We start from the raw sequence: 13703 nt of genomic DNA, 5'->3' as shown, positions 1-13703 counted from the left end.
TGGTGTTGGCCCACCTGAATGACATCAATGGAGCCTTTCTAGATCCCCTTCAATTTGCTTATCGAGAAAACAGGTCTGTGGAAGATGCAGTCAACTTGGGATCGCATCATATCCTGCAACATCTGGACAGACCACGGTCATATGCAAGGATCCTTTTTGTGGACTTCAGTTCAGCTTTCAACACCACCATCCCAGCTATTCTCCAGACTAAATTACACCAACTCTCTATTCCCACCGCTATCTGTCAGTGGATCACCAGCTCTCTGACAGACAGGCAGCAGCTAGTGAGACAGGGGAAATTCACTTCCAGCACCTGTACCTTCAGCAGAGGTGCCCCCCAGAGATGTGGGTTCTCCCACAACTCTTCTCCCTGTACACAAACGACTGCACCGCCAAGGACCCCTCTGTCAAGCTCCTGATGTTTGCAGATAACACTACTGTCATCGGCCTCATCCAAGATGACGATGAGTCTATATACAGAAGGGAGGTTGAACGGCTGGCTTACTGGTGTAGTCAAAACAACCTGGAGCTGATGATTGTGTACTTTAGGAGGAACACCCCATTCTAAACAGCACTGTGGCAGCAGAGTCATTCAGGTTCCTGGGCACTACCATACCACAGGACCTGAAGTGGGAGACCCACATTGACTCCATTGTGAAAAAGGTCCAGCAGAGGTTGTACATCCTTTGACAGTTGAGGAAGTTCAAACTGCCACAGGCGCTGCTGTTACAGTTCTACTCAGCAGTCATTGAGTCTGTCCTCTGCAGTTCAGTAACTGTCTGGTTTGGTGCAGCTACAAAATCGGATATCAGAAGACTACAAAAGAACAGTTCAGACTGCTGAGAGGATTATTGGTTGTCCCCTGCCCTCCTTCAAGAACTAAACACTTCCAGAGTGAGGAAAAAGGCTGGAAAAATCACTCTGGACCCCACTCACCCTGCCCACTACCTTTATTGAACTGTTGCCTTCTGGTCGACGCTACAGAGCTCTGAGCACCAGAACCGTCAGGCACAGGAACAGTTTTTTCCCTCAGGCTATCCATCTCATGAACAGTTAAAACTGCCCCATTGAGCAATAATTATGTGCAATTCACAGCTTAGTCTTTTATATTATCCAACATATCCTACCTCTTCTGCCATTACATTCCCTTGCACTGTATATAACATTTGTATTTGCACTGCGTGTGTGTGTGTGTGTGTGTATGTATGTGTGTGTGTGTATGTATGTATGTGTGTGTATATATATATATATATATTTTTTTTTCTTATTTTTTTTTTGTCTTGTTATATATACTTTATTTTCTATTCAATTTTCTTTTTTATTCTATTTTTATTTATTTGATGTATTTTTTATTTATTTTATGTCTTGTTGCTGTATTGTATTGTTGTTCACTGGAAGCTCCTGTGTAAGCATACCTGGCAATAAAGCTGATTCTGATATGGATATTACTTTTAACGCTTTAGACCTGCTCTCAGTGTAATAGTATATAAAAGGGCAGTTTTATTTAGTTTAAGGCTATGACTTGTAGTATACTGCCGTTTTAAGTTATAAAACCGTATGTCTGCTTAAGCTAAACAATTAAAATTAAATGTTGTTTTTGTCATTTTTTTTTTCCCTACAAGCTGTAATTAAAACAAAAACACACAAGACTATAATTATATGCTTTATCTATGCAACAGTGCACTGTTGATGGACATCACGAAGATGAGTTGACACGAAAAAGTAGATATTGCACAGTGAAACAAACAGAAATATAGCTGCGAGCAGCAATGATGGGCCCAAGCACCATGGGTCCATTTCCATCCATTGGCTTTTTGAAAACAATGCAAGGTGGACACGGCAACAACTCAACATTAATATAAATTTGGACCCTAATCATACAGTGAGTAATAGATATATGCCACCATTCCAGTTTGACTACAACTCCACAAAATTTTCCATCAGCAGTGTCTAAACAATTTAAGCAATTTAGGTAAACGTAAGAAAACGTTTTCAAAGTCTGTTGTAAGTGCCACACTTCCTGCTGCCAGTTGGTGGTGCTATGACCGTGACCCACATAAATGTGATTAGCCCCCAAGAAAAAAAAAACTACATTTGAATCTAAATCACAAAATACACGCAGAAGATATGAGATGCTTCCTGTTTGCCTATTTTTGCCATTAATTTAGTGAATCGCCATGGCAACACCGTTCGATTATTTAAAAATTTGTTCGCAATTTAGCATCTTCGATGTCTTGGCATAATGTTGTCTAAATTTGATGACAGTCTCATGAATCACCATCTATCTATCTATCTATCTATCTATCTATCTATCTATCTATCTATCTATCTATCTATCTAAAAAAAATTGCTAACTGATTAATTTGACATTTTTGCTATAATTTAATATCATTATTTATTGAAATTAACATGTAGATCTAAAGATTATATTGTAATGAATTTATTTACCATTTTTATTTATCCATAAACCGGCTTTAAATTAAATAAACAAATGTAATTCATGGCATTATGTGTTAAGATAGTCTAAGTAGATTTTAATATGAGCACAGAAGTCATTTAAGCTTGTAATTTCACTGCAATTCTGTCGTTGCATTTTTTTCTCTGCACTGTCAAAATAAATGAAGTACATTAACTTTGAGTCTGCATTCGTTATTCATACGCACAACTGTTTAAATAGCCCCTAAATTAATGTAGGGCATAAATTAGTTTAGAATACTGCATGTTCGCCCATAGAATAATTATTCAAAGCATAAATTACCAACTGGTTACCAACAAACAACTATTTGTCATGGTTCTGGCATTTGTGCTGGCTCATACTGTTTGTTTTTCTCTCTCCCTCATGTCTCACAGGTGGAGCCGGCATGCGATCAGCATTTCCATGGGAACGGTGATCGATCTCGGGGAGATGCTGATCACAGCAATGATTTACTCACCCGTTACCATCTGCTTCACTCTGATTGCACTCCCTATTTATTCCTTGTGTGTCACCTCATTATTTGCCCGTTTATTGTTTACTGTCATGTTAACTGATTTAATCAAATCAATATGTTTGTGTAAAAAACAAATCGATAATTAAAATGTATTAACTTAAAAAAATTACTTCCTCCAGCAGTTGATGAATCACCTTGCCATCGTGTGATGCAAGCGCATGGTGCATTTACGTGAGAAGTCGGAAGCGCACGCTTTGTTTACAAAGAGGAACGAACGTTGCAAGAGTAAGATCATTTTAAACCACAATACCGCGCTGGCCGGAAGCAACAATTTAATGTTAAAATTGTTTTAATTATTGATTTGTTTCTTATTCCAACCTATCGATTTGCTTCAGAAGACATTAATTGATCGACTGAAGTCATGTGGATTACTTTTATGCTGCCTAAATGTGACTTTTGGTCCGTCAAACAGCTAGCAGCTGTATGGAACCTGTTTACTTGCACTGTATGGACAAACAGAGGTGAAATCTGTTTCTACAAATCTTCATTTCAGTTCTGCTGAAGAAGGAAAGTTATACACATCTGGCATGGGTTAAAGGTAATATGGTGGTTTACGAGGAAATTTTTTTTAGGTTACAAACTGGTAATTACAAGGGTATTATGCTATAAATGTGGTTTATGAGGACATTTCTAGTGTCCCCATAATTCAAATTGCTTAAACATACTAAACAATGTTTTTTTGAGAATGTAAAAATGCAGAACGTTTTTGTGAGGTTTAGGGGTAGGGTTAGGGGATAGAATCTATAGTTCGTACAGTATAAAAATCATTATGTCTATGGAGAGTCCTCATAAGGATAGCCGCACTAATGTGTGTGTGTGTGTGTGTGTGCATGTTTATACTACATTGTGGGGACCATATGTCCCCACAAGGATATTAAAACCTGAGACCATCCAGCGGTCCCCACGAGGGAAATGGCTTATTAAACATACTAAATAGTTTTTTTTGTTTTTTGTTTGAAAATGTAAAAATGCAAAAATGTTTGTGTGAGGGTTAGGTTTAGGGGTAGGGTTAGGGGATAGAAATTATCATTAGATCTGTATAAAATCCATAAAATGCATGGTCGTCTTGGGAGAGTCCCCACAATGATATAAAAACAAGTTTGTGTGTGTTCGTTCACTAGGCTGAAGATTTGAATTTACAATGTCGTTTCTTCAGTGTAATCAATAACACTATTGCAGATATTTCCATCCCGAAAAAGGACTTAATTTCTATAACAGTATGTCACAGTTAATTTAAAATATAAATTTATTTCTAGCTCGTTTCATGACGCTAACCAAATTATTGCCTCCGGCTCTATTGCACATCATAAACAAAGTTGTCCATAAAAGTTCCAAACATGAACAAATAACTCTAAAATAAATTTGAAACAACAATAACAAATGCTTAGTGTTAGATTACTTACTTTTAAGAACGTAAAACTTCCTCAAGAAAAGTTATTTAACAAAAACTCAATAGGAGTAATTCCATATCTCTGGACAGCTAAAGAAAATAAAGTTTTGAACCAATTAAACACATCCGACTACAAAGTCATACTATATATATACAAGAAAAGCAAGTGATCTGTCATTAACAATCAGGAAAAAATGATTATTGAAATCGATATTTAATCCAAGATTGATATCGCCTCGTCCGCCATGTCTTTTCCTTCAACAAGGAAACTCCAACCCATTGTGATTGGTTATGAGGATCAGCAGCAGGGACTGTTGGGTAGTAGTCTGCTGTGGAACTGCATTGATGTGGGCTCAGCCAAAAGGGGTGCTCATGAGAACCCCCCTGACCGCAAAAATGTCAAATGGGACGCCCTACGGTCTCGTGGATTTCGTGGGAACGTGCAAAAGAAAGCCACGAGACTGCAAGACCACATCAGCTGTGCCATTTGGGACAAGGCCCCTGTCTACCAATCACTTTGAGCAATTTAAGAGAGCACACTCATAAAACGTGACCTCATCCATATCAGTGAGGTCAACTCCGCCTAACTTTTGCATCTTAGCAGTTTTGTGAATAGTTTATTTTTTTTTACTCTTAACTATGAACTGGAGAATTCCTAGTGGTAAGATAAAACTCTTTGTGAATAAGGGCCCTGGCAGAACATTCTCATGTAGGACAGTATTTAATGTCTTCCTTGTAGTATAGCATTCCGTCATTCAACCAGTTAGAAATTGCACATTCTAATCAACAGCAATATCAAAATATCAACATAAATGAACATGGTGGCTTAACTGATGATGTAGGCTACATTATGTTTTTTTAAATATCAAGTTGAGCAGTTTAAAGTGTTGTCATTTTCATGTTAAACAATGCTCTTCTTGACTGAACCATTTTTTTTTTTTTTACTTTTAGAATTGGGGAACACTAAATTCCTGGTAAGTGATGGGTTGGGTTGGGTTAGTGCTGAGAGTACTACACTATTATTGGTAGCTGAAAGCATTATTAAATCAAAATTATGCTCCGATATTTAATAAACGAACACATAAGGGCCAGGGGATGTTTACTACTTTGTGAATGACAGGTGTTTGAATTCTGCTGAAATCTGCAAGCTTTCTGTAGAATTCTGCGGGCTTGAATTCCATGCAGGCCAACTCGTGACTATGGCTTCGCAGTAGGCTATAGCCAAAAAGTGTCCATCATGTACGTGAGATCCATGTTTGGAGTTCATCACTGAGAAGGTTTGCTTGCAGTATTAGCATCAAACAGCACAAGCTGCTTCATGAATGAACACATACTGACTGTATTACAATTTTCTTTGAGCAGAATATCACACTAGAGATCTCCAAACTCCAACATACATGTTTTCTAGTGTTCTCAGAACACCAACACTTTCTCACTGTGGAAAGACTTGCCAGCTTGGGCAAATTAAGTACAACACTGGGCAGAATATTTCAAAATTGTGGAATACAATTTGATTGGGGGATTGCTCACTCAGTCTCAGTTGCATGTGGAATGCAACTCTAGAAGAATTTAGTGGAAATAAGGCCACAGACACAAATTGAAGTTCGTATTTTAGTTCCTCTTTATAAGAGAACTGTTATACTTTTTTGGTCTTTTACATCTGCTTTGACATACTAAAAATGTTTTTTTTCCACCCCTGAAAACATTTTCACTTAAACAATTTAACAGATGTTTTCTATCTTAAATCTTTTACTTTTAAGTGCCAGTGAAATATCAAATAGTGTCATAGCTGGCTTTGTGTGCTTCCTCCTTAACCTGACAGATACACATTTGGAGCAGGGACAGCATGAATTCTAAGACAAAATCACTAGGAATGTGCCAGGTTGGTCGACTAATCGACTAGTGGGCCACCAAATTACTAGTCGATTAGTGGGGTGGAATATTAACATTAATATTTTAAGTTGTGGTGGTATTAATGGGAGATGCATTTCTCAAAGAGACACAACTTCTTGAGCCCCGTACACACACGCAGCAACTTCCAGCGACAAAGCGATCTGATCTCATTAATTTTCAATGTAGGACTTTACTGGTTTACTGGCACGTAGGATGCCTCACACGGGGCACCAATTATTATGTAGGGCTTTACTGGTTGTTTAGATCAGTGTTACTGTCAGAAATAATTAATAATTATTTCTTTAGTTATTAATTAATATTTAAATTAAATAATAGAATCTAACTCATTAAAACCTCATATGGGGCTCCAGTAAATGTAGTGTGCTACGTTTAGGAGCGGGTTTGGTTATTAGCAATAATTAATAATGATCAAAGATAATTATTAATTATTAAAATCAATAGAGCATTGATTTGAATCAATGTTAGCTTTTTTTAATCCTTTAAATCAACAATTATCAAAGATAATCGTTAATTGTTATCATCGATGAAACACTGATTAAAATTAACACCAGCTTATTGATCCTTCAAATTCAACAATCATCAAAGATAATTATCAATTATCAAAAATCAATAGAATATTAATAAGGATTAATATTGCCGGGGCACCACCCTGGAATCAGGGACTAATAACCAGATAGTATAACAGTCTCAATATTAGATTGTTCTCTTAGGAAAATCGACATCAATTTTCGAAAAAAAAAACAATGAAGGCTTGAATCCGAGCACTGACATCCCGTCAGCATTTGACACAGGTGTATGCAAAACAAACCAAAACACTTCTCTTTGAAATATAACAGTTTATTTATGCAGTAATATCAATTAATAATTAATACAATGCAGTCAATAAACTTCCGACTTACAACTACAAACTAAACAGTGACATGATTAGATATGGTAACCAAAATAAGCCTATAACACATGAGGAAGTGTGTGTGTGTGTGTGTAAGGAGGGGCGTGCACAAAATGGCGGACGTGACTCTTGTGGAGAGTACGTCACGCGAGATTTCCGGCCAGAGAATATGGCCGCGAATGTGGGTGGAGAGAAACCGGTCAATGGCATCTACCAATTTAGTGCGTGTATCTGCTTGTATGATAGCTTAGAGACAAAGTTGAACTTTATTTTTAAAGTTTAAGTTATCTACTAGCCAAAAATGTGTGCGAGAATGTTTGTGAGGCGTGCGTGCATGCGTGCGTGCGTATGTGGTTAGTACGAGAGAGAGAGAATTAAGCGACGGCCCCAAAGCCGGTTTCGCGATCGTGGGAGAGAAAGCAGCTGTTAGTTTATCACTCAGAGACGCGGTGGACGGCTTGTAAACCGTTCCGCGGTCTTTGATTCTTTAATGGATAAATTCAGTGTGCCGGTCTCACCCGCGAAGACGGAAATACACAACAGTCCAATGTGGTTGGACTACAACACAGCAGATCTCATTCGTGATAACTGTACATTACAGTAATACCTTGACTATTATTATTAGCAATGAGTGGACTCAGCAGTCCGTAAACTGTACAAGCAATAACCTTGATACACAAGAATAACACACTATAATATTCTATCTCTGCCCAAACGTAAACCTCTTACTTGAATCGCATGAGGATGCAGCTAGAATGTGTGTTCATCCGTCCTTTAGCTCCGACTCGGTTCCTCGAGGCTCGGGTGATGACGGGAGGCCATTTCCTCGCTCTGTCGGTGGGCACGGCTGCTGATTCTCGGTGGGCTGGTGGAGAAATCAGCGACATCGACTTGATTGAAGATGGAAGAGAAATCTTTTCTCTCTTCACTTCTGCAGGCAAACGGATGAAGATGCGGATTGCTCAGCGGTCTCCTTCGGATCCGTTAGAGTGTTCGGTGGAACACAGAGTAATCTCAACTTGTCCAGCAAGATGGAGATTGTATGGCCACAGTTTCAAGTCGGACATTACTTCCTTGTGCCACGAAGCTACACCTGAGAGCAGCGATGAGCTACGTCTACGCACGGCAAGCAAAGTTGCTGGAAGCAAATCCCGGAAGCATCTCAGAGTTATTTCTACTCCCGATGACGTCATGGTTGGGGGGCGTTCTGTTGTGTGCCTCATCCAATAGGAGTTGAGAGTTCGATCCTTTAGTGAGCAAGGCTTCATGGGATTTGTAGTCTGTTTTGGACTCCCTTTGTTTGATTTTGGCGTGGTTTTTATCAGTAAGATTTATGACTTTTTATGTGGGCCTCAGTTAGGTTTTATGACTGTGTTGGCCTGCCTTTGTCTTCTATCTGAATACATGAGGCCCAACATCAATGACAACTGGTGACTTCCGGTGACACGAGTGACAGCGACCTCTGGCGACTGGATGTGGGCGTGGTGACAAAGTTGAGAAAAGTTTAACTTTATGCAAATGAGGAGCGACTTTCGAGAATGACAACCAATAGGAGTGAAGAGTGTTTCAGTGGAGCTAACGTCATCCGTCTCCTTTGAGATAATGGAGTCGAGTGCAGGCAAAGGAGAAGTTTCTTTGAGTGATTTAACTCTTTTATATGATTCATCCACATACATGTATATAATAAAAAATGTGTGGAAAAGAAATTGTCAGCAGTCTGAGTGACTTTGTTTCGTACATTTATAGATCCTTCATCTTCTTAATGTTATGATGTATTGAGTACTGCTGCAGTCCATAAATAACACTCTCCCCTGCAGAATGTGCATTTTTAGGAACTGATGCCTTGTCATATTAGAATTAAATCTTACTTAATAGCAAAATGCCTCATCTGTGATCATATTTTCAAAAGATATGGCCAGATGTGCAGTCCACCAATAACGTTAGATTGACAGCAGTAGGAACGCCCACTAGCGACATAAAGAACAGAGACTAGCGACATGAAGCAATAAAGTCACTGCATGTGTGTACGGGGCGTTAGAGAGCGTTTTTGCCTGATGATAGCTTGCTGTGCTTAACAGTGAATAACAGTCACCACAGTAAAACCCTCTGCAAGAAATTTCGTCTCTTTAATGTGTTTCTCTTTAATGGTTTAGTCCTTTTGTGTGCTACTGTTACAGCAATCAAAGTGCCAACAATACATTTTAAGATGATCACTGGTAGATGTTAAATCCTCTGCTTTGAGTAATGTTACCATTTTTGTGAGGTGCTGTGGAGAGATTAATGTATTTTGTATATTCTGACACTGCTTGAATAAAAAAAGTAAAAAAGGTTGAACTGTAATAAACTAGATATGTTCCCGCAGTATTATTTTGTAGTTCTGCGATGACCACCCTGAAGCATTCCGCTTGCATCAAAGTGCGATATTCTGCATTCTGGATGCGCGTAAGCGGTTTTGTGCTTCTCTGTATTGGAGTCTTTCTTATTTCTTTTCTTACTTTGATAGTTTTGTGCAATATGATGTTATAGTTATTTAGCCCATTTATTTGTTGAATATCCATTTGTTACCATGTTGAAGTGCTGAGCTTAGCATCTGTATATCCCTCTGAAACGTGTCTGATCGGGATCAGGTGAGCATAATGGAGCCTAATTATACGTACATTATCCATAACACTCAATTATAAAAATTGGTGGTTTTGCACATCCCTAAAAATCACCAACTCCCTCCTATAGAGCCACTGACCTCAGAACCATTGCCAAGAACCCTTTAGGTGAGGGATGGCCCACTCATGTCCCAGAGGTGACTGTTTGGCTATGGCACACTCATTAGGAGGGGTCACTGATAATTAGGGTGAAAACATTCCTGCTTGTGGAAAATGGGGACAGCTCCCTCCCAGCAAAAATGAAATTGACGTATCCTTACCTAGGCGCAGATCAGTGCGAAGTAGAGGGTGCATCCACATCTGTAACTGTTGTCACCTTGTACTTTTTGCTGGCAGCAATTTTTCTCAGTGTGTGCTTGTCTTTCAAGAGTTTATCGTAAAATGCAGAGCAGTCCAGTTCAAAATTAAGACGTATGAAAAGCATTACCTTCTTGACTGTTACACGGAGTCGAAATTTATCCGGTGTCCATGCTGCGTTCATTAATGAGAACACACGCTCCACAGATGCAGATGTCCTAGGCAGGCATAAAACAAACTCCACGACCTTGGCTAAGACTCCGAAGTTGATGGTCTTGCTCTCCAGCTCACGAAAAACATCTGTCCATCTCTCAGACACGGCTGTCTTGTTCATGTTCCACTCAGTGATGCAATGAGTGAATGTTTTTTGCGCAAGCCCACTCATCAAAGGGTGTGGTTTCGTCAATCAAACTGAGAGTGGGAATTCTGGAGTAGAAGTGTTCGAGACTGCTCTGAATGTCTTTCCACTCTGGGATGTCTCTCATTAGGGCCCACTCAAGATTTTCTGTTCTCCAATGAGTGGCTCCAATTTTGGAGGTAATCCACAGATGCTGAATAAAAGTGTTTCTGACTGCACAAAAGAAATCATCTGCTCGCATGTCACGAGCTTCAACCAGGGCATCCAACTGCTTTTTAATGTCAGAGGGTATGAATGATTCCTACAGCCTGGCCTGCAAGAATTTTCTCAGGTCATGAATGTGCAAAGCTATGGCCATGCACAACAGAATAAGCAAAAAGTCATTCACTTTCGTGCACCTTTTCAGATTCGGAACTTTGCTTAAAAAAAAAAAAAAAAAAAAAAAAATCACTAACACTTGGTGTGGCACACTTTTAGCAGCATCCACATGCTTTTTTGTATGAACATGCTGCGCGATGTCAGTGCGGCCTCCATGGGCGATGGAAAAGCAAGCTCCACAAATCTCACACCTCACTTTACTAGGATCTGTCTGTGACTCCTTTTTTAGAAATGTAAAGTCTTTTTGAGTTTAATTTCGTCTGTGTGCTCTTTCAAACTGACTCTTCAATCAGTTCACTAACTGGACGTCTATTGAAAGGGATTGTGATTGGATAGTTAATCCAATCATTTACTTCAAATAACATGGTGTGATTTTATTGGTTTGACAAGCCATATCCTTGGCTACTTTTGATTAGAATACTCACGTGACTGAGAAAGCTGCATAGGCGATAGAGAAATTTTAGGAGAGGAGAAATACAGGACAAAACAAATTCTTTTCAGAATAAGTCACACTAGAAAAAGTGCTTAAATACGGGACTGTTCCGGGACAAACGTGATGTTTGGCCACCCACTGACAATATGTTTGCATCCATTCTCATCAATTTCTTAATCTTGATTTTTTTTTTTTTTCTACTAGGTGGTGTCTGATGCTGCAGGACAAGGCATCACTATAACAGGGGACAGAACCTTTAATAATTGGAATTGGCCCAATGCCATCATCTTTGCGGCTACAGTTATCACAACTATAGGTAAGGCTCTGCTCCTTTTCCGCACTGTGATAATTAAGAGAATATGTTTTTCTTTTTATAAATAAAATAGTCAGACACAGAAGAAACAGGAAATGGAAATGATTTATGCACCATATTTTTATATTATTTGTATAAATTATGTTTACTAAAAGGGAAATCATTTATATCCCACAAGTTAATACATTTCCCCCCACAGGTTATGGAAATATTGCCCCCAAAACACCTTTTGGGAGGGTTTTTTGTATTTTTTATGGGCTTTTTGGAGTTCCGCTGTGTTTTACTTGGATCAGTGAACTTGGAAAGTTTTTTGGAGGACGAGCTAAACACCTTGGGCAATATCTCACTAAGAAGGGGGTTACGCTGGTAAGGAAAACACACACAACCATTGTGTTCTGTTAATATAGATATATACAAAGGATCAGTGTATATCACCTATTAACAGTAGGGCTGGGAAATTGAACACGTTAATATCTGCAATTAAGAGTTGACTGTTTAACGTGTTAAAAAATTTATGCACTTAATGTGGTATCTGTTTTGTTTTTTTCACTTCCTGAAACTTCACTAATGTTTTTCCCCACTTCCTGTGGCTAAAATTGGCATATATACATTTCCAGGAGGTACATACTCGACTTGACTGCACATCCTAGCACAGAAGCAGATTTTGTGGAGAAGTGAATGCTTATTTTTGCATGCGATGCATGTCCCGGGCATAATAAACATGGGAGCGGATTTAGTGAATGGAAAATGGAGACTTCATCCGCAAACGGTGAGCCAGGCATGGGAGAGATATGGGCAAGCTTCTGTATCTCTTCGCATCCCCTGAAATGGTCACTGACTGTCATTGAACCAGTGTCAAAATCGAGACCACACGAGAGAGACCCAGCTTGTGCATGATAGAGAATGAATGGCAGCCAGAGAAAATAATAGTTTTAAGATTTTAAACATCTGAAAATTAACCTTCAGCATTTAATTTGTTAAAAATCTGTATGTACAGTTGTGCTCAAAAGTTTGCATACCCTGGCAGAAATTGTGAAATTTTGGCATTGATTTTGAAAATATGACTGATCATGCAAAAAAAATGGTCTTTTATTTAAGGATAGTGATCATATGAAGCCATATATTATCACACAGTTGTCTGGCTCCTTTTTAAATCATAATGATAACAGAAATCACCCAAATGGCCCTGATCAAAAGTTTACATACCCTTGAATGTTTGGCCTTGTTACAGACACACAAGGTGACACACACAGGTTTAAATGGCAATTAAAGGTTAATTTCCCACACCTGTGGCTTTTTAAATTGCAATTAGTGTCTGTGTATAAATAGTCAATGAGTTTGTTAGCTCTCATGTGGATGCACTGAGCAGGCTAGATACTGAGCCATGGGGAGCAGAAAAGAACTGTCAAAAGACCTACGTAACAAGGTAATGGAACTTTATAAAGATGGAAAAGGATATAAAAAGATATCCAAAGCCATGAAAATGCCAGTCAGTACTGGTCAATCATTTATTAAAAGTGGAAAATTTGGGGATCTCTTGATACCAAGCCAAGGTCAGATTTCGGCCACAACTGCCAGAAGAATTGTTCGGGATACAAAGAAAAACCCACAGGTAACCTCAAGAGAAATACAGGCTGCAAAATACAGTGTGGTTGTTTCAAGTAGCACAATACGATGATACTTTAACAAAAATGAGCTGCATGGTCGAGTTGCCAGAAAGAAGCCTTTACTGTGCCAATGCCACAAAAAAGCCCAGTTACAATATGCCCGACAACACCTTGACACGCCTCACAGCTTCTGGCACACTGTAATTTGGAGTGACAAGACCAAAATAGAGCTTTATGGTCACAACCATAAGCACTATGTTTGGAGAGGGGTCAACAAGGCCTGTAGTGAAAAGAATACCATCCCCACTGTGAAGCACGGTGGTGGCTCACTGATGTTTTGGGGGTGTGTGAGCTCTAAAGGCACGGGGAATCTTGTGAAAATTGATGGCAAGATGAATGCAGCATGTTATCAGAAAATACTGGCAGACAATTTGCATTCTTCTGCACGAAAGCTGCGCATGGGATGCTCTTGGA

The 13703-nt window shown here is 39.0% G+C and overlaps 1 protein-coding gene across 1 annotated transcript in view; it reads left to right on the top strand.

Moving 5' to 3' along the window:
* LOC127454904 (potassium channel subfamily K member 5-like) overlaps positions 1-13703 on the top strand; it is a 35953-nt gene that overhangs the window by 13412 nt on the left and 8838 nt on the right. The window contains exons 2-3 of the mRNA XM_051722425.1: positions 11514-11625; positions 11822-11988. Coding sequence (XP_051578385.1) covers positions 11514-11625; positions 11822-11988 — 279 coding nt within the window. The remainder of the gene's footprint in view (positions 1-11513; positions 11626-11821; positions 11989-13703) is intronic.

This window comes from Myxocyprinus asiaticus, chromosome 17, assembly GCF_019703515.2.
Source record: "Myxocyprinus asiaticus isolate MX2 ecotype Aquarium Trade chromosome 17, UBuf_Myxa_2, whole genome shotgun sequence".
In the NCBI taxonomy this organism is placed as follows: Eukaryota; Metazoa; Chordata; class Actinopteri; order Cypriniformes; family Catostomidae; genus Myxocyprinus; species Myxocyprinus asiaticus.
The sequence above is the reverse complement of the archived record's forward strand: the minus strand, read 5'-3'. Positions and strand labels throughout refer to the sequence as shown.